Source organism: Melanotaenia boesemani, chromosome 14 (genome assembly GCF_017639745.1).
Source record: "Melanotaenia boesemani isolate fMelBoe1 chromosome 14, fMelBoe1.pri, whole genome shotgun sequence".
Classification (NCBI taxonomy): Eukaryota; Metazoa; Chordata; class Actinopteri; order Atheriniformes; family Melanotaeniidae; genus Melanotaenia; species Melanotaenia boesemani.
Window position 1 is genome coordinate 3,304,531 of NC_055695.1, and position 22,303 is coordinate 3,326,833.

General features: G+C 43.8%; 1 protein-coding gene and 1 long non-coding RNA gene across 2 annotated transcripts in view; one reads left to right on the forward strand and one right to left on the reverse strand.

Moving 5' to 3' along the window:
• Nucleotides 1–8,023, forward strand: part of LOC121652988 (ephrin-A2-like) — a 122,368-nt gene extending 114,345 nt beyond the window's left edge. Inside the window, exon 4 of the mRNA XM_042006171.1 lies at nt 3,633–8,023. Coding sequence (XP_041862105.1) covers nt 3,633–3,751 — 119 coding nt within the window. The 3' untranslated portion in view covers nt 3,752–8,023. The remainder of the gene's footprint in view (nt 1–3,632) is intronic.
• On the reverse strand, nt 3,814–16,378 carry LOC121652992. Its single transcript, XR_006012723.1, has 3 exons — nt 16,260–16,378; nt 5,060–5,180; nt 3,814–3,883 (listed from the first exon to the last, which is right to left on the reverse strand). It is a non-coding gene; the product is annotated as an uncharacterized LOC121652992 (long non-coding RNA).
• Nucleotides 16,379–22,303: the final 5,925 nt, after the last annotated feature.

Consider the following 22,303-nt stretch of genomic DNA (forward strand, 5'->3'; position numbering starts at 1 on the left):
GTTATTCTCCATCAGTTAAACTGCAAACATTTTAAATGTGTAAAATCACATCAACACTCCTTATAGTTCTTTAAGTTTGATTTATAGTTATTATTTTCTATCTTATCTTCCCTGAGCTGCCACCTCACCGCAGTGGAGTTTGCGCTTCCTGAAGAACCTACGAGCTATGTTGTCGGGGGCTTTATGCTCCTGGTGGGGTCACCCATGGCAAAAAGTTCTCTAGGGAAGGGACCAGATGAAGCACGGCTCAAAGCACCCTTATGATGACGACAAACCATGGACCCAGGTTTCCCTTCCCTTGACATGGGTCACCGGGGCCCCCCTCTGGACCCAGGCCTGGAGGTGGGGCACGGAGGCGAGCGCGAGCCTTTGCCCATGGGTCCCAGTCAGACTCAACTGGAAAGGGTGACATGGGCCCTCCCTCCCATGGGCTCGCCATCGCCCTTCAGGTGGGGGGGACGGGTCCTAACTGTTGTTTTGTGCTTATGCACCAAGCAGCAGTTCAGAGTACCCACCCTTTTCAGAGTCCTTGGAAGAGGTGTTGGATAGCACTTCTTCCGGGACTCCCTCATTCTGCTAGGGGACTTCAATGCTCACGTGGGCAATGACAGTGAGACTTTGAGGGGCGTGATTGGGATGAACAGCCCCCTTGATCTAAATTCAAGGGGTGTTTTGTTGTTGGACTTCTGTGCTCATCATGGATTGTCCATAACAAACACCTTGTTCAGGCATAAGAGTGTCCACATGTGCACTTGGCATCAGGACACTCTAGACCGCAGTTCGATGATCGACTTGGTAGTCATATCATCGGACTTGAGGCCCCATGTCTTGGGCCATGTCAACTGATCACCACCTGGTGGTGAGTTGGCTAAGATGGTGGGGGAGGATGCCAGTCAGGTCTGGGAGACTCAAGCATGTTGTGGGGGTCTGCTGGAAACGTCTGGCAGAATCCCCTGTCAGAAAGAATTTCAACTGAAAAGGGGGAGCGGAGCTCCTCCCTGAGCCGCCACCTTATCATGGTGGAGGAGTTTGTGCGTCCTGACGATCCTAGCGGCTATGTTGTCAGGGGCTCATGCCCCTGGTAGGGTCACCCATGGCAAACAAGCATCTAGGGGAGGGCCCAGAAGAAGTGCAGCTCAAATCACCCCTATGATGAGGAGAAAACAAGGACCAAGGTTTCCCTTGCCCGGACGTGGGTCACTGGGGTCCCCCCTCTGGAGCCAGGCCTGGAGGTGAGCGCCTGGTGCCTGGGCCTTTGCCAATGGGACCTGGTCGGGCTCAGCCCAAAAGGGTGACAAGGGCCTCTCCTCCCGTGGGCTCACCACCTGCTGGAGGGGCCATAGGGGTCAGGTGCAGTGTGAGCTGGGCGGCTGCCAGAGGCGGGGACCCTGGCGGTCTGATCCTCGGCTGCAAAAGCTAGCTCTAGGGAGGTGGAATGTCATCTCTCTGGCAGGGAAGGAGCCTGAACTGGTGCGCGAGGTTGAGCGGTTCCGGCTAGATATAGTTGGACTCACCTCGACACACGGCTTGGGCTCTGGAACCACTGTCCTTGAGAGGGGCTGGACCCTCTTCCATTCTGGAGTTGCTCCCGGTGAGAGGCGCTGAGCAGGTGTGGGCATGCTCATTGTCCCCCTACTTGGCGCCTGTACGTTGGGGTTTACCCCGATGGACGAAAGGGTGGCCTCCCTCCGCCTTCAGGTGGGGGGACGGGTCCTAACTGTGCTTTGTGCTTATGCACCAAAATAGCAGTTCAGAGTACCCACCCTTTTTGGAGTCCTTGGAGGGGGTGTTGGAGAGCAGTCCTTCCGGGGACTCCCTCGTTCTGCTGGGGGACTTCAATGCTGAGGTCGTTGAGGTGGTTAAAAAGCTCCTCGGTGCCAAGGCCCCGGGGCTGGATGCCCAGAGTTCCTTAAGGCTCTGGATGCTGTAGGGCTGTCTTAGCTGACACGCCCCTGCAGCATCGCGTGGACATCGGGGACAGTTCCCCTGGACTGGCAGACTGGGGTGGTGGTCCCCCTCTTCAAAAAGGGGGACCGGAGGGTGTGCTCCAACTACAGGGGGATCACACTCCTCAGCCTCCCCGGTAAGGTCTATTCAGGGTTGCTGGAGAGGAGGGTCCATCGGATAGTCGAACCTCGGATTGAGGAGGAGCAGTGTGGTTTTCATCCCGGTCGTGGAACAGTGGACCAGCTCTACACCCTCTTCAGGGTCTTTGAGGGGGCATAGGAGTTTGCCCAACCAATCTACATGTACTTTGTGGACTTGGAGAAGGCATTCGACCGTGTCCCCTGTGGACTCCTGTGGGGGGTACTCCGGGAGTATGGAGTGCTGGACTCACTTGTACAAGCTGTCTGGTCCCTGTACGACCGGTGTCAGAGCTTGGTCCGCATTGCCGGCAGTAAATCAGAATCGTTCCCAGTGCGGGTTGGACTCCGCCAAGGCTGCCCTTTGTCACTGATTCTGTTCACAACCTTTATGGACAGAATTTCTAGGCGCAGCTGAGGCGTTAAGGGGATCCGGTTCGGTGGCCTCAGGATTGGGTCTCTGTTCTTTGCAGATGATGTGGTTCTGTTGGCTGCATCGAGCCGTGATCTTCAGCTCTCACTGGAGCAATTCGCAGCCGAGTGTGAAACGGCTGGGATGGGAATCAGCACCTCCAAGTCCGAGACCATGGTCCTCAGCTGGAAAAGGGTGGAGTGCTCCCTCCGGGTCTTGTTCATGAGTGAGGGAAGGATGGAGTGGGAGAATCGGTGCGGCGTCTGCAGTGATGCGGAGTCTGCATCAGTATGTCCTGGTGAAGAAGGAGCTGAGCAAAAAGGCAAAGCTCTCGATTTACCGGTCTATCTATGTTCCCACCGTCACCTATGGTCACGAGCTGTGGGTAGTGACCGAAAGAACAAGAAAAGAAAAAAATGAGTTTTCTCTGAAGGGTGGCCGGGCTTTCCCTTAGAGATAGGTTGAGAAGCTCTGGGATCTGGAAGGGGCTCAGAGTAGAGGCGCTGCTCCTCTGTATCGAGAAGAGCCAGATGAAGTGTCTCAGGCATCTTGTCAGGATGCCTCCTGGACACCTCCCTGGTGAGGTGTTCCAGGCACGTCCTACTGGAGGATGCCCCGGGGAAGACCCAGGACACGCTAGACGGACTACATCTCTCGGATGGCCTGGGAACGCCTTAGGATCCCTCCCGATAAGCTGGTGAATGTGGCCAGGGAGAGGGAAGTCTGGGTTTCCCTACTTAGGCAGCTGCCCCCGCGACCTGACTCCGGATTAGTGGCAGAAAATGGATGGATGGATGTCAGTAGAATACGGCTGTTAAAAAGCAACTTATCTAATTTTACAAAGAAGTGTTTTTAAACCAATAGTTTTTTGCATTTTAGTTTACGTACAGGTACTTTTAATATCCAGGTTTCGTTTAAACTACGTTTAAATCGTTGAATTTTGTGTGTAACAATGTTATTAATCTTTGTCCAGGACTAATTAAAAACCAAATTAAACTAAAAGAAACACTTATGTATGTTATTACATATTGGGGTTGTGCGCCTTCATCTTTTTTTTGGCATGTGCACCACTACTCAAAAATGAATTGTGAGCCCTGGTATTGTTTAACAGAGTTCTGTTCTGACCTCTCTTCCAGATGACTCCGTGTACGAGTCTCCTGAGCCCTTCCTCACGGACGACACCACTGGCGGCTGCAGCCTCACTCTACCGTCCGCCATGTTGATTTCTCTCCTCCTCATCCTCATCTCATCATAGCACCTCCTTTTCCAATAGCTGGACTGAGCTCTGCCCTCGTCTTGCCATACTGTGGACAGCCCGACTTTCGACTCATTTGGGCGCAAGTTGGACGCAGTGGGAGGAACCACGTTTCTACACCAAGTGGAGTTTCTGTTAAAAACAAAAACAAAAAAAAAAAGGAAATGAAACAGTGTCAGAAATCCATAAGCTAAGACTCCACTGATTGCCATGTTAATATTTCCACCCCAACGTGTGGAATGAACTCTGATGTTTTAGAGTCTGAAGGTTATTTACTGGATATTTATCCAACTTCTTAAGTTTCTGGAGTCATTTCACTTACATTTAAATTAAAAGAAAATTTCAGTGTCTACACCAACATGTAACTAATCCAAGAGTAAAGACTTTTTCTACAGTTTGCTGAAGCCATACTAATGGTTTAACATGTTATTGGCCATTAAGAATCATCGTCATCTCAATAACCTGTGGGCATGAAATCTCATTTCAGTATCCTGACAAAAATAATGCTTAAAGTTCTCATGAAACAGGAAGCAGAATGTTGCATTTGTTTATTTTCTAAATTGGAACAAACCCAGTTCTTTCAGAAAATGCTACAATTCTCCAAGTGTTGGTTGAAACAATTTTTTACTCATCGTTTTCACTCACAAGTCGACTAGAAATCTATTAATTCCTAAAAGAATCCCCTTAATCACTTATTGGTGTGCCTTAAATAAGAAAGAATTTAAATTTGAACCATAGATTTTTAATAAAGCACACTGTATGCACTGTAGTTTGATAAGAGCACAGCCTAACAACCTGCAGGACGTTGTTCTGAGTTCTTATGCATACAAATTATCTGGATCTTAAGAAGGATTTGCAGGTCATGTCCGTTTCAACATCTAAAATAAATTTTTTTTTTATTTCTAGGTCGCAAACGTTAAGCTAATTTCCAGAAAATGATCCTGATTTGCTCCAGTAGTTACTAACTCCCAAAAACTCATCTGCACACCTCAAAATGGCCTGGAGGGGACTCTAAACCTTTTACTTCATTAGAAAATGTTAATCTGATTTCACCCAGACAGAACTCCTAAACTAAAGAGTTTGTTTCAGATGGAAACGTTTGTCAGTTATGAATTTTTAAAACAGCTATTGAACACGTGATTTTGTTTTAATTGACAAAACTGGAGAGTAATTCATGCTAAACCGCTGCCTTGGTTATTTTAGAGATGGATCTTTAAGTGAGAAAATGATGGGTTAAAAATCAGGTAACTTTTAGTGATCATAGCGTCATAACAGGTGCAGTCATGCCGGCTGTGGAGGTTTGTTTACCTGTGAAACATGGTGATCAGTGGAGACCAGCTTCAGCCTGTGAGGTTTTGGATGGATGATGCTGTCAGAAATTAACTCATTCTCAGCTTTCGTCACAGTTCTGGACAGGCCATCAACCAGTCTGCATGAAACCAACATGGACAGACTCACTCAAAGGATCCCAGCAGCAGTTAGTCTTAACCCATTCAGTCCCAGAAACATACATTAAATAAAAATAAAAATCACTGATGGTTACAGTCAAACATGAGCTGCAGTGCCACTTAAAACGAGTGAAATTGTAAGATGACGTCTATGGAAGTGATTCTGAACCTTACTTCAATTTAAAATGGATTAACAGAAATGCTTTTTCATTTTCAGAATATAGCTGCATTTATTGACTCAAATAAAATGAATAAATAAACTGCATTTTCATTTTCTTCTCCAAGACTGCTTATTTTATAACTTAATTAAAATGATAAAGAAAAGGACATTTAAGATTTAATTTTCCAAACATGCCCCAGCAAATAGGTATAAAAGTATATTTGAAATGTCAAATTTCAAAATTAAAATGCATTATAAAAGAAAATGTAAAGGACATTGCTTTTTCATTTTCATGTCCGCCCTGCAATCTATGAAGAATGAATTTTTTCTAACTCATCCGTTAGGATGTTGTTTAATCTTGAAATTCTGCATAATTAGGGGCGGGTCCTTTTGATTGACAAGTATCCAATATCCACGGCAAGAAGGGAGAGTAGCACAACCATGTTCTCAGAGCGGCCTCCCTCAGCAGCTCTGGCATAGATTTGGAAATGACGGAGCTCTTACTGCTGTTTCTAACAGTCTGTGGTACCAACACAACTTTCAAGCTCTACTCCTCTCTCATGTTCCAGCATCAGACATGCACACCGCCCTCTACCGTATTTAGATGCGTAGCTCGGTCAGACTGGGGCCGAAGAATTAGAAGAAGAAGAAGAGCGGCCACTGACGTCACTGTCTTGCGCCGCCTGGGATTGCCAATTCAAATTGAATTTTGTGACATGTTTTGCGGGGCGGACATGAAGCAATGTCCTTGACATTTTCTTTTTAGTTGTCATAAAAAGAGCAGTTTTGAAATTGAAAATAAAATGAAGTTTGGATGATCTGTTATTTTATTTGAGTCAAATAATGCAGCTATGACCTTGAAATGAAAAAGCCTTTCTGCTAATGCATTTTAATTTTGAAGTTTGACATTTCAAGCTGGGGTATGTTTGGAAAATTAAATCTTAAATGTCCTTTTATCTTTTTAAGTTATAAAATCAGCAGTTTTAGAGTAGAAAAAGTAAATGCAGTTTTTCTTATTATTCATTTTATTTATGGATCAAAAAATGCAGATGAAAAAGCATTTCTGTTAATCCATTTTAAATTAAAATAAGGTACAGAATCGCTTCCATAGACTTGTGTAATTAATTTGATCTCTAAACTACTAAACCAGCCAGGAGGACTAAAAAGTAACTATAGACAGAATATAGCTTAACTTTTCCAACGGTTTTGGAACCAGTCGTGCGTGATTAAAAGGTTAAACACAAATATTACAAGTTCAGGGACTGTGATATTTGCTTTAAGAAATCAAACATAAATTCTATAAGTGAGAGGTTCTGGAGTCTGCAGCTCATATCTACAACTGTAATCATCTTCATTGTTTATCATTAAAATGAAGATCCATGAGGAACCATGTTGACGCTGCTATCCAGCAAACTTCCATCTAGTCGACGGCCTTTTTTTCTGTAAATCTGCCAAAGACTCTTGTTAAACTTTTCTATCGATGCTTCTTCAGGGGCGGGGTTGGGTTACAGCAGCTAAGCATTGTCCTGCCTACTTTGGATACAGGGGGCGGGGACATCCAAAGGGGAGGGGCTTACCCTTTTTTTTTCTATTTATGTTTTTGTTTCACAACAAAAACATAAAACCGAATGTTCTGCGCAAAATACAACAAATCAAAAATGGCCTTTTCCCCCCACTGGTGCTGAATTTTTAAATGACTGACCAACAGCAACACCGTGTGGTCAAGGTGAAGCTTTTCATCAACAACCACCACCCACCCTTGCCTCCCCCCTCCACATACACTTTGTCTTCATCTTCTCACAACATCCTTCCATCCGGGCTGATGGAGGGTAGTGTGTCCTTGTGAATGGACGAGCAAGGGCATGCTGGGAAATGCAGTATATCCAATGAATGCACTGTGACGGAGGACAGACGGGCCATGTAGCACGACTCCTGTGGAGAACGATGGAAACGAACTGGCGTCCATGTTTCCACGTCTGTGCGAAGAAAAGTTAATTTTGTTTGTGCCATTTTTTTTCTGTTTTGTTTGTTTGGAAAAGCCCAGGAAAATTTCATATGAAATATGAAGTCTGATGTTTGTTGGTGGTGTTGCTGTAATTGTTTTTTTCCTATTTGTTTTTGCTTGTATCACAATGCATTCTGGTCCCTGTAGTCCTGTGCGTTTTGGTTCTGTTGGCAAGTAATGGTTCAGTGGGTTTTCTGGATCTTTGGTTCGTTTATTTCTGTGTGGGTGGAATCAGTTTTTCGTGGCATTCAAAAAAGTTACAGCAGGAAGGAAAATTCACATAAAAATAGGTAAGGTTTTTCAGTGGGAGTGAGACCTCTCTGCCATCTCAGTGTCCTCAAAAGGAAAAAGTTTTTGTAAATCCAAATGTCTGCATATTCTATTCTTTCAAAGAAAAAAAAAAATCTGTTTTTGTATATTTTCTTATTGGATGCTTATGAAGTCCTGTTGTAAAGAATGCATTTATCTGATTGGTTGAAGAGCTGACAAGGGGTCAGAGGTCATCGGGTCTCTTTTTACCTGCGCTGCATGAGCAGGAAAAACAAAAACTTCAATATATTTAGTGAATTTACTTTAAAGATTTCAGAGAAACTGTAAAGATATGAATCTGTGTTTGATAAATTCACCACCAATAAAAATAAAGAGTTCCACTAAACATGTTTTTCCAGTCCTGTCAGATTTTTTTCACCGAAGACAAACAGGACTGAGGGTTTGCTGTAGAAATTTATGAGAATGTAATTATTGTAATGTAATTAATTTCCCCAAGAAGCCAAACCCAACAACCTTTAGCTATCAGGTTTGAGTCACTGTTACAGCTTCCCAAATTTGAATAATTTCAAATAATTTTATTACCTTCCAGAGCTTTTCCAAATTCCTCTTTTCTAAGGGTTTAAATTCCAAATTTGATTTCAGTGCAACATATTGATTCATTGGACAAAGGCTTATTTATGCTTTACACTAAAGGCACATACAGACAAAGCTTTCTATCAGTCTTCTGCATCCTTTACATACATTTTTCAGTCTGTTTTTAGAGAGCTTGCAAATATGCAGCCTAACATAGCAAACGTAGCAGTACCATGGGAAACCATGGGGGCAGTATTGCGCAGAGTAGCTGAAAAAAGAAAAGCAGCAGCTGCAATGTATTTGGTAACGGCACAGACCACCTCTGTCTACTGCACTACCTCTTTATGTCTCTGAGGATGTACATTATCATGAATCAATTAGACATATTGGAATTTAAGTGAACTCTGAACTCTGCACTGCTCTCTAGTGCAGGACTACTCAATGCGGTCCTACGAGGGCCGCAACCCAGCAGGTTTTCCATGTATCCCTGCTTCAGTACACCTGCCTCAAATTAAATGGATCTAACAGCCAATCAAGTTCTGCACAATGACTAATTAATTTGAGTCAGGTGTGTTGAAGAAGGGATACATGGAAAACCTCCTGGATTGCGGCCCTCATAGGAGCAGCAGCCCTGCTCTAGTGGATGTATTCTGCAACATATGGGTGTGGTGGCAGCTCTCTGGCTTGACTTGAACAATGCCTACAGATCGATTCCGCACAAGTTTGACGAAATAACACTGGCAAGACATTATGTCCCGGACAAGATCTGCAGCCACCTCATGGACTACTACAACCAAAGTACCACCAGTGACTAAAAAAAATCTGTTAAGACTCTGAGCAAGACAATCGACAGATACCTGAATGACTCAGCAGCTATACATCAAACCAATAGCAACCTGGAAACGTCACGGCCATTGATAAATCTGGTCTTCCAGCACAGAGTCCTACCAAGAATACTCTGGCCCCTTCTCGTCTACGAGGTTCCAATAACAATGGTGGAGGCACTAGAAAACAGAGGGGCTGATGTACAGGGACTCTGCAGACGTAAAAGTCGCATCAGCAGGAGTTCTTGTGAAAACTGGCAGAAAGTGGCAAGCACAAGAGGCCATCACCAGAGCTGAGGTACAGCTGAGGCACAAGATGCTGTTGGGCTCTGTAGGAAGGGGGCGAGCAGGTCTTGGTTGCTTTACCAGGGCCTGTGGAAAGGAGAAGCACCAGCTGGTGCAGGACGAGATTTGAGCGGAGGTGGAGGAAGATTAATACAGCAAGATGGTTGGCATATCCAAGCAAGGGGCATGGATACGATGGGAACATGCAGAATCTCGCAAGATCACAGCTTGGCGTAGCTGACGCATTATGCTTTAAGTTTCTCTTCCAATCAGTCTATGACCTCCCGAGCCTGGCTAACTTGCACACCTGGGGCCTAGGTGACACTCCCAGGTCTAAGTTGTGCCAGAAAAGCGGCACCATGGAGCATATCTTGAACTTCTGCCCAAAAGCGCTGGGAGAGGGACAGTATTGCTAATGCCATGACCAAGTTTTAGGAGCTTTGGCGAACTCTATCTTCACAGCAGTCCAGCTCAGTAAGACTCAGACTGCTTCCGAAAATATAATCTCCTTCATTTGTGCGAGACAGAAGGCTCATCAACATCAGTCAAGCTATACAGGGGGGCTCCTCGCTACCACTCAGGACTTGCAGCTTTACGTCAACCTCGGAAAACCATTTCTTTCTGCCCAGATATGCTGTTAACATCAGTGTCTACTAAGCAAGTGGTTCTTCTGGAACTGACTGTGCCCTGGGAGAACTGAAGTGACAAGTCCAACAAGCAAAAGAGGACTAAATACGCTGAGCTAATCAGAGTGCCAGAGCAATGGCTGGAAAAGCCAATGTGAGCCAGTCAAGGTCAGGTGCAGAGGCTTAGTTGGACATTCACTACTGCGAACACTTAATCTCCTTTCAATCTAGGATAGCCATCATGAACAGTCTTGAGGTTGCAGAGAGGGCTTCAAGGTGGTTGTGGATCTGTAGGGGCGGGATCTGTGGAACAACATGCCACTCAGAAACAAGGCAGGGACTGATCACTGACGTGTCCAAGTAGAACCAGATGGTATATTCAACTCTCTTGTAGGATCTAAGTACTTTCAGACAGTTCATTTCTTCTTTGGAAATCAAAAATGATGAAAAGCAAGAAAAACATATAAAAATTGGACAGCTATTTATGTTTTTTGATAAGGAGACAAAAAGAATTCTATTTAGGTTTTTTATTAAACACAAGTCCCCTCAATGGTTCTCCACTCCTTCCCATTCCAACAAAACTGTCCAAAATAGTCTATGGCAAACTTAAAGAAGCACTACAAAACATTTGCAGACTTTCTTCAGTGAGGCAGCCCCACTAACAACGGATAATTCAGCATCAATCTTGCATCCTGTCTCTTCTCTGAGCTCCCTCAATTCAATAAAAGACTGATGTTGGCTCTTATTTCATCTCTTGCTCTGTCCCTTTCTCTCTTTCTTTTTTCCCCTGATAATGTCCTATTGCCTCTCATTGATGAATCAGCTATGTTGAATTTTCAAAACAACCAGTGTGTTGATATTCGGTTGCTGGCATGGGAATCTGTAACTGTTTCAGGTTTCAGGCTGGACCCCAAAGTTGTAAAGTATGGTTTTTCAGCCCCGGAACACCATGCAGGGCAACGACGGCTCCACAAATGTACATAATAAATGTCAATGTGCCATCAAAACAAGTAAAAAATGCACATCTTTATTGTCAGGACGTTATATAATGCTACTTTAAAGTAAATTTAGAGTAATTCTACAATTGTCTGAAATAAAAGCTTGACTTCAGTCTCAGAAACAAGTTAGGGTTAGGGTAATTGGGTTTTTGTTTTGTTGTTGTTTTTAAAGTAAACTATTGCCTGTAGATGACAACAGTTCTGAACTTTTAGCTGGAAACAATATCCGTACCACATCCTGATGTCTCATCAAGTCCCTTTTGAAAATTATGGTACACTGCATTTTCCAAAAGCAGCTCCACATGATCCAAAAATTTGGTCTATATTATTGCTTCCTCAGACTAGTCAGTCACAATAACTTCCCATCTCCACTATGTTGTGTTGATATTTAGATTTTCTGTTTTGTCTTGCCACATTAACCTAAAATCTACAACATGTTCACACTTCTTACATAAAATGAAACATAAAGACTGTCTGCAGCCATCATGCTGCATTAAGCAGGATTATTAAAAGGACTTACACTTGCATGTGACAAATCCTCATTTTCAGAAGATTGTTTGATCTTTGACTCTCAACAATTCCTGTATTAAACTATAGTGGTAGTGCAACAGTTGCCATTGGCTCAAATCAGCTTTGATGGGAACACAACACTAGAGTGTACACAACAATTTTCACTGAGGGTGCTGCACTCAAGGCTGCAAGAGTGAACACAGCTCAAATTTTCCATAAAAATGATACTTTTACCGCCTGTAACATTATAAAGACTGAAATTATGATATTGTCAATAGTTTGTCTTTCGGTCTGAATGGGACTTTTTTCTCTAGAATTATCTAATAAAACGTTTACAATTTAAAAATCATTGTACTGAAAATCTCCCTCATGGACTCACCACCTGCAGGAAGGGCGATAGAGGTCAGGTTCAGCGTAAGAGGGCCGAAGGCGGGGACCCTGGCATCACCTCTCTGGCAGGGAAGGAGCCTAAGCTGGTGCGTGAGGTTGAGCATTTCCAGCTAGATATAGTTGGACTCACCTCGACATATGGCTTGGGCTCTGGAACCACTGTCCTCAAGAGGGGCTGGACCCTCTCCCATTCTGGAGTTGCTCCTGGTGGGCGTCGAGGTGTGGGCATACTTGTTGCCCCCCGACTTGGGCCTGTATATTGGGGTTTACCCCGGTGGATGACAATTATAGGTGGGGGGATGGGTCCTGACTGTTTTTAGTACTTATTCAACGAACAGCAGTTCAGAGTACCCACCATTTTTGTGGACCTTGGAAGGGGTGTTGGAGAGTACTCCTTCCAGAGACTCCCTTGTTCTGCTGGGGGACTTATATGCTCACGTTAGCAATGACCGTGAGACCTGGAGGGGCACGATTGAAAGGATTGGCCCCCCCGATCTGAATCCAAGTGGTGTTTTGTTATTGGACTTCTGTGCTCATCATGGATTGTCCATAACAAACACATGTTCAGGCATAAGAGTGTCCACATGTGCATATGGCACCAGGACACTCTAGACCGCAGTTTAATAGTCGACTTTGTAGTCGTATCATCGGACTTGCGGCCACATGTCTTGGACACTTGGGTGAGAGGGGCGGAGCTGTCAACTGTTCACCACCTGGTGGTGAATTGGCTAAGATGGTGGGGGAGGATGCCAGTCAAGCCTGGCAGACCTAAACATGTTGTGAGGGTCTACTGGGAACGTCTGACGGAGTCCCCTGTCAGAAAGAATTTCAACTCCTATCTCCATCAGTGCTTCAACCATGTCCAGGGTGAGGTGGAGGACATTAAGTCCGAGTGGGCTGTGTTCCGTGTCTCTATTGTCGAGGTGGCCAGCCGCAGCTGTGGCCGTAAGGTCGTTGGTCCCTGTTGTTGCTGTAACCCCCGAACTCATTGGTGGACACCGGCAGTAAGGGATGCCGTCAAGCTGAAGAAGGAGTCCTATCTGGCCTTTTTGGCCTGTGGGACTCCAGAGGCAGCTGATGAGTATCAGCAGACTAAGCGGAGTGTAGCTTCGGCGGTCGCTAAGGCAAAAACTTGGGCATAGGAAGAGTTTGGAGAGGCCATGGAGAATGACTTCTGGACGGCTTCGAGGAGATTCTGGTCCACCACCCGGCGGCTCAGGAGGGGAAAGCAGTGCTCCATCAACACTGTGTACAGTCGGGATGGGGGGCTGCTGACCTCGACTTGGAACATTGTGAGGCGGTGGAGGGAATACTTCGAAGACCTTCTCAATCCCACCAACACGTCTTCTGATGAGGTAGCAGAGTCTGGGGTAGCTGGTGTTGGCTCTCCTATCTCTGGGGCTGAGGTTGCTGAGCTGGTTAAAAAGCTCCTCAGTGGCAGGGCCCCAGGGGTGGATGAGGTCCGCCCAGAATTCCTTTAGGCTCTAGATGCTGTACGGCTGTCTTGGCTGACACGCCTCTGCAGCATCGCGTGGACATCGGGGACAGACTGGGGTGGTGGTCCCCCTCTTCAAAAAGGGGGACCGGAGGGTGTGCTCCAACTACAGGGGGATCCCACTCCTCAGCCTCCCCGGTAAGGTCTATTCAGGGTTGCTGGAGAGGAGGATCTGTCAGATAGTCGAACCTCGGATTGAGGAGGAGTAGTTTGGTTCTACATGTACAATACAATCAATACATACAATCTACCTGTGCTTTGTGGACTTGGAGAAGGCATTCGACCATGTCCCCTGGGGACTCCTGTGGGGGGAACTCCGGGAGTATGGAGTGCCGGACCATGGGAAAGAGTCTTAACTCACTAATCCCAAAATTTTACATTTTACAAGCTCATGTTTGCCTCACAATATATAAACATTTTTCCCACCAAAAAAATTATGTGATTTAATTCATACCAGTATATCAATTATTTACCATAAATCTGATACCCCCTTAATTTTCCACTAAAAATTTCATAAAGAGGCCCCATTTTTCCCAAAAAGTCTAATTTATCAAGCATTTTAAATGTTAACTGTTCATAATTGGCTTTTTTGATCATTTTCTCCCACCATTCATTATAAGAAATAGCATTTTGGTTTTATGCTGTCTAAGCACAACCCTACAGCCTATAAACGTGGCAAGTATACACCACTAAATCTATTCGTTTGATAACTTCATCTTTTCTGGACCTATACCTACACCTAATATGCACAAAGCTGGGCTTTGGGCTATTTTTACCCTAAACATGTTATTTAAACATGGAATAATGTTTATTACCGCCCAACAGTTTGACAGTCATACAACACGTCTGGTTCTTTAACACCTGCAGCATGACAGAATCTCGCAGTTTCAGTTTTGCCATCTTATCGGTGGTCCAATAGCTTCTATAGACGATCCTGTACATGATGACTTGCATCTGCACCTCTCTTGACATCTTATACCGGGATATAAGAACATCTGCATTCAGTATATGTGAATAGATTAAAATACATTTGATTAAACTACATAAATATGGCCGAATTAAACAAAGATGATCAACCAGAGGATGTTTCAAAGCTGCATTAGTGTCTTCACACAGAAACCGACTTGTTTAGTTTCACAGTGAATCTCAAACTGCAGCAACATGGAGCGAAGAAGAGGCAGAAGATGATGATGATGATGATGGCAGCGCTCCAGAGCTCACTGCAGTTCAGCCATATTGTCATTATTATCTCATTATGAGGTCAGACTGAATACTGCTTCTCTCAGTGTTTGGTTGGAGGCCAGCTGTGTTTGGCAGAACGCCCGGAAAGCACGCCCGCTAGCCAATCAGAAAGCAGAACTTCTACACATAATCGAGTACATTTAACTAAAGCATGAGATATGTTTTACCTCAAAGCTGAATTTTACACATTCTGACCAATTATTAATAATCTATTACAGGGTCAAACATTTGTTTACAGTAAGAGGAAAAAAGGATGGTTTTCACGTTTTTGTGTGTGTGTGTGTGTGTTGTTTTTATTTACAGATGATTCATGATTGATGTCCAGGGGAGGCCCCAGACTGCCTTATCCTCCTGTTTTAAAATTATTATAATGAACTTTTGAATTAACAGTTTTCTTTTCAAAGTTTGCAGATGAATAAAAAAAATATTTTACGAACAAGTTTCTTTACTCAATTATTTTTAACTAGTTTAAAAGGCAAATTTGTTAACAAAAAAAAAAAAAAAAAAAAAAAAAAATTCAGGATTTGATTGCGTCTCAGAAGATCTCTGAAGATCAAGGATTTCCAAGCCCATATACACTGGAGCCACATCAGTGGGTTTTACACTACGTATAAAGTAGTTAAAAGCATGAGAGGTTTTTAAATTAAGTTATTAAGTTTAAAAAGGATAAACAGCTTTGAATGTAAAGTGAGACCTCCTAAACATTGTAGAGTACATTTGTCCATCTGTATTGATTATATGTGGGTTTTTTCATATATATATATATATGAAAAAACCCACATATAATCAATACAGCCGGTGGATTAGCAGCTGTGATTTAAAATCATTGATGTGTGTCGAAGCTGCTTTGATGGCATTAACACTTAAACCGGCCAATCAAAGCAGAGGATTTCACCGTGGGCGATGCCTCCTTTCCTTCACCACGCAGAGGTCAACACGAAGGACTCAGAGGGACAACAAACCAAGATGAAAGCGCGGGATGAACTGCTGCTCTGCAGAAGCTATTCAGAGAGTAAAAACCACAGAAGAAGGAGGAGGAGGAGGATGGGGGGGCGGGACTCCCCAATCTGACAGCGACCCCAATGAACATTCAGATCTGTTGGTTTAATCATGGAAAAATAAAGCTCTACGACTAACTATAAACTTTTTTCAGCTTTTTTCTTTCACCACCAAAAACAAAGACGGACAATTTACAGTCAAAACAAGTAAAGTTTTCAGCTGGAAATAAAACGAGGCTCGTTAGCTTCAGGTTTTAGTCCGAAGGGCAGAAACGTGTCTTTGAAGTCAGAAATTAAATTAATCATCTGAATAAAAGAGATAACAAATGTTCAGTCTGACACGAAGCTCCACCTCCTCCTCCGGTCGGCATCACATGACTGATCACAGCAGCATCAGAGCAGGGCTCCTATTGGCTGCAGCATGCACGGTCTGTCAGATTAATTCATTCTGTTTCTACAGCAGACTGGTTAAACTGGTCTCACTGGTCAGCTCCGTCTGGTTCAGACCTGAAAATCCTTCATCTGATTTAGTTTCAGCTGTCAGGTCTCCTTCCCCCCCATCTTCAAGCATGTGATCAGATTTTATAGACAAATAAAATTAGATTGTTCTTTGACTCGTTCTACATAAAACCCTGAAAACACCTAATTTCCACCCTTTCTGGCTGTTGAGTATGTGATCTTTACCTCGGGGTCCCAGCTGCTTGGAGGTAAACACTGCTGAGCGTCAGGAAGATTGGTCCAATCAGGGCTCATTTATTTGCATCTTCCATCGTTTGCAGCGAGGACGCCTCCTGAAGGTCGTCCTAGACTCTGATCAGACAGAAATATACAGCAGTTAGTGTCCAGTAAATTGTGTTCATCATTGTTCTGATAATGTGAAGGCGTGAACAGAGTAAAATCAGGAGACAGAAAACTAAGTCACCGTTTGCTGTTCTGGCTTGTTTTGGTCTGGAAGTTGAGAAATGACTGTATGACTTTATTCACTTCAACTATCAGACTAAAAGTGCTAAAAAAATGATGCCAATGGCACTAAAGTATCCATCCAGGTACTTATTTAACCCATCAAAACTAAGGTCTTGATTAACCCTTAAAGCTACACTAGATTTCTGGCGCCCCCGAGCGGTGGTATGTAACTGTGGGGTGAATTGTGATAAATAGCTTATCCTTTAGGTGATCTACGGAAGTTTTCCAGGCATTTACATCCCGTCCAGGAGGTTTACAATCCAGCTATAAATGTAGTTTTATTCAGAGACTCTATCTGGTAAATCCACAATGATCCATGATAACAGCATTATTTATCACATTTCATCATAAAAACATCACCATCACTACTATGTTGCTAAGAGACCTCTATTTAGACCTGGACATGATGATGAAGCCACTTCCTGTCAGACTTTCCACCAATCAGAGAGCTTAGATTGACGGTAACGTCCAATCAGGAGCAGCCAAAGATCAACCAGTGAGCAGAAAGTTCTATGTGTGTGTGAAAAGAAGAAAAATAATGCTCCTCTATGGCTGGAATAAAGCCAAGAAGACGTTTCTGATGCACGGTGGCGCCACAAAGCAGCTGAGCTGGAGTTGGTTTAGTGAGGATAGCAGGTAAATAGTAGCAGGAATAACTGGAAATGAGGAAAAAGTGGAAACATGGAAATAGTTTCTGTTGTGTGTTTGTTTCAATAAGAATATTTTTTCTCCTGAAAGCCAAGACTTGAGAGAACGATGAGATGAGAAAAGGTTTGGTCACTGTTGATCTGTGTGTTATTTCTACAAAGTTCTGTTAGTAATAAATTCTGTTTTCTTCTTCTGGTCGACCTTTATGCTGCTAAATCTATTCATACATTCATTTTACATCATTTTAGCCTCAGAATCTGACATCTGAGGCTGGAAACATCATGTCTGATGCTGACTGGGATTAAAAAGCTCCAGCTTCTACATGCAATTTTACATAAAACAAAAAAAAGAAAAGAAAAAACAGGAGGATAAAAAACCCAAAACATGGCTTGGAGTTTTAAGGGTTAATCACACCAATTTCTGCCACAGCTTCTTTTTATTAAGAACTCAGATTTTATTTGCATCATGATACAACATGTGGGCACGCTGCAGGAAGTAGAAGAAAAGCAAAACAAGGTAAACAGCTGACACAAAGCAGAGCTTCAGTCCAGTAACATCATCAGCATTTTGATTAGCATGTCATCACCCGGCAACCATTTAGACTTGTCCTGCTCTCCACTGCAGAAAGCTGGCAACAACGCTGCAGCCATGAAGTACCAAGTTTTCTGCTTAATGAGGGAAATATGTCCGTCAACACATCTAAGTTTGGATTTTTCTAAAGAGAAGAAAGTGGAGGTCACTGCTGAGTAGTACGTGTTTGGAGGCCTTTACTGTATTTATGGTAACAGGAGGTGTTTTCTGCTTTAGTTAATCCTGGTTTGTGCAACTTTGCCCCCATGAGACATAAAAAAAAAACACTGCCCATTATCCAGAGTCACACATCTGATCATATTTGTTAATGTAAAATAGTAAATGTATGTTTTACATCTGGGAGTTGAAATTATTAAAGTAAAAAGCTCAGCCATGGAGAAGAAAAGTCCTTCTTAGGCCAGAGTTTGTAAAACATAGCTCATGGGAAAGAGAAGCAGCACGTTACCCTAGTCCAGAATTCCAGAGGCAACGTCGACTTCTCTGGGCTCGGAGGCATCGGGACCACACAGTGGGTTTTCACCATTTACTGTCCGGGTCACCCAGCGGCCAGCTGGGTGAGCGGGGTTTTTATTCTATTTGAAACAGTCAATGAGCCGAATGACCCGATGGCGTGTTCGGAGAGAATGTAAACTAATTAGTGTGAGTTTGCAAATAAACTTAAAGCATATTCTAACTAATGTTGATGTGTAGCCTTTAATTAAGTTCATAAAATGAAACAACTTCTCATGATTCTGTTCAGCTGCTCCAAGCAGCAAAGTTATGTCCCAATCCAACGCCTTTATACTGCATTGTCCTTATTGGTCAAGACACCTCTAATGGATTGTGATGCACTCTAAACGATAACAGCCTGAAACAAATGCATGTAAAATGCAGGTCGTAATCTGAAAAGGAGCGGACCCAGAAAAAACCTGGACTGTGGTCAGACCAGTCAGGAATCCAGATCATTGCTGGAAGAAATCAGAGCAAAAGGACTGTTGTCAGGAACATGTTCAGAAGCCTGGTTCTGTGACAATACAGGGCTGGATCAGGGGAGGGATCAGGGTTCTGTGACGGTACGGGGATGGATCAGGGTTCTGTGACAATACGGGGCTGGATCAGGGTTCTGTGACAGTACGGGGAGGGATCAGGGTTCTGTGACGGTACGGGGAGGGATCAGGGTTCTGTGACAATACGGGGCTGGATCAGGGTTCTGTGACAGTACGGGGAGGGATCAGGGTTCTGTGACGTACGGGGATGGATCAGGGTTCTGTGATGGTACGGGGATGGATCAGGGTTCTGTGACGGTACGGGGAGGGATCCATGTTCTGTGACCGTACGGGGAGGGATCAGGGTTCTGTGACGGTACGGGGAGGGATCAGGGTTCTGTGATGTCACTCTTCCAGTGACGTCTATAATGTTTTCAACAAGATGATAAAGAACCAGATTCTGTTACATTACAGCAGCACAGCCAAGGAAGAAACAACCACAATCCGAATGTACTGAACACCCTGACAGCATGGGCCATCCCCAGAACCAGACTACCCCCTCCTCTCCCATATGCCACACCAATAGGGAATCAATTTTCAAGAATTCCATATAAATTGTTCTTTACCAGGATAAACCTCCGATGTCCAAATGCAAGTGAATGCAGCCTGTACTTGTTATTTATCCAATCGGTTAACATTTTATAAAGAGGATGCAAAAGTCATAAAAGCAGCAGATGTGACATCTGAAAAACTGAAACACTGAAAACAGCTGATCTGGTATAAAGAAAGTTTTTCTTGTTATCAATTTAAATAAAATTGATTGTGAACCAGTAACTGAAGTCATACAATCCCAGTTTGTGCCCACCCACCCATCACAAATGTTCTAGACTCGCTCCTGGTGAGGAGACATCTTACTGATGATCCACAGATGTTAAAAAGGAGATGCATCAGCATTCAGCCCTTGCAGATCAGACACAAACATGAGCCAATCAGCAGCTTGCAACTGTGATCAGAGTCACAGCGACACCTGCTGGTCAGCTCACATCACTACAACACAACAGGAAGAATGCTCGTTGTGCACATGCCCGCTGATGTGACAGTAATTTCAATAAATGTGGAAAACTGTTGTGGGCAACCTGGAGTTGCAGTCTGATTCACAGGACAGCATAGCAGATTAAAATATTTCACCTGTGATGTTTGAGGTGGAAATAATTTTACTACGAGTATCAATGAGAAGATCATATTCAAGTATAATAGCTTATGCAGCATAAGAAGAGCAGTCACACAGGGCATCAGAATGAGGCCTAACAGCCCACCTTTCTATCCTAGAGGGCTCCAGAAAGAAAACATGGTCCAAACGGGAAGGGAGGAAAGAACCAAACAGCCTAGTGGTTGCAGGTGTGTGAGAGGTCTTTTACATACAGACTGGATTCAAAGTCATTTCCCCTGCAATTTGCATTCTTCTGCATGAAATTAATTTAGGAATGTAGATTAGAATAATTTCACTATATGGGAACGAGTCATGTTTCCAATAATCGTAAACTCAACTTCAGCATTAGATAATTATCCATTTAATTCAGTTTAATGTCTCATCTGCTCTTTATGGATTACAGACACAGAAGGTTAAAACATATTTTAACCTTCAGTCTGTTTGCTTCCACAGCTGGGGTCCTAGAAAGACCAACACCTGAAACATGCCTGCTGAAAATGATAGTTTCCAATTTTCTGCCTTTGAAAATCACAGAAGAGACTAACTTTCTGAGTTTTCTAGAAGCACTTAACCCCTCGCAGCCTGTGCCTGAAAAATCTAAGCTCTGTGCACTGCTTCCTATAGCCTATGAAAAGAAGATAAAGGCCGTGCAGCACAGTCTGGCCTCAGCTGATGACGTTGTGCTGTCATGTGAGCTGTGGTCTTCAAGGTCTGACAACTCCTTTCTAACGGTTGGTTGTCACTTTGTGGATAAACTCGGAAATCTCAACTCTTACACACTTCAAACTAGCAGCCTGTTTGGAGACAAAAATGCAGGGAACATCAAGAGCCAGCTTTCAGGCATCATGAAGGCATGGCAGTTGATGAAAAAGGTTCACAGCGTGGTCGGAGCAGGCATGCCGCAACTTAGGAAGACTAGAACAAGATTTACACACATCCCCTGTTTTGCCGACTCCTTCAGCGTGATCCTAAAGGATCTGCAGAGAAGCAACAAGCTGCCAGACGTTCTCAGAAAGTGCCAGAACATCGTTGGATTCTTTAAGTACTGAAGCTGCAAAAATGCTCAGAGATGCTCGGAGCAACCTAAACATGGGACAAGATGAGCTGATCATGTATTCTGGTGACCGATGGCTTGCTTGGCTGCACATGCTTCAACCTCTGCTGGAGCAGTACCAGGCTGTAAAGATGGTGTTGCACAAAAGAGACAAGAAAGATTAAATTCTAAATGAAGAAGAAGAAAAGAACATTAAGAACCTTGTGTCAGTTCTGGAACTGTTGAAAAAAGCCACATCAAAGATGAAAACAGTGGGATTCGAGACCGTTTCAGTCATGCTGCCGGTGCTGAAAACTCTCATGAACACTCTGAGGGAAGAAAAAGATAAACATAATGATATTGCAGAGACTTTACTGTCAAAATGCATATCTGATTTTGGGACTGTCAACAAGCACAAGCTGGCTCCCATCACATTCCTCGACCCGAGATACAAAAACCACCTGGGAGACGAAAACAAAAAACTGGCCATTGAAAAAATAACCAAGGAACTGACGGGAAGCACAGCAGCATCTTCTTTGAGATTTCAGGAGGCACTGGACAGATACGCAGCCTTCAAACCCACAGCAAGCCTGTCCAACCCTCTGACCTGGTGGAGGAACACAGGAAAGAGGAAGTTTGGGCCATTAAGCCAACTGGCTCTGAAGAAACTTGGAGTGGTCTCCACTGCTGTGCCCTTAGAAAGAGCCTTTTCCTCTGCAGGAGACCAGTTCTGCGACCGCAGGAGCTCCATCGAGCCAGAAATCCTCAACATGATGCTGTTCCTGAACAGCAACTGGATCAAATAAGAGCCAGAAATTTCTGAGCAAATGGAACAAGTGCACCCCAGTTTTTCAGACCCTGCATTGATTCAGTCCAAATTATCTCCAGTTGTTTAGTAATTAGAGGGGGTCAGTCCAGCTGTTTAATAAAAGGGGAAAAATGTTCCATTTGGAGTTTGCCGGCTTGCATACATAACAATCTCTTCTTGACTAGGCCTATTTTTTCCTGCTTCTTTATCCAAATGACATACCCAAAATAAATTAGGTACTTCTTCATAACTACAAGGGCTGTAGGTATAAATGTTGGTCTCAACAGAAAGCTGATAAGTGAGATTATTACAGAAGCATCAGAATGAAGATGTGTGTTACTGTGTCAGAGTGAATTCACCTGGAACACAGTAGAAAATGTAAATAGTCATCTCCTCTTAAAAGAAAACTACATTACCTTCAGTGGAAACCAGAGAATAGTAGCACATTACATCTAGGACCGAGTAAAGTAATCCCTGGAATGAGTGAAGTAATCCCAGGAATGAGTAAAG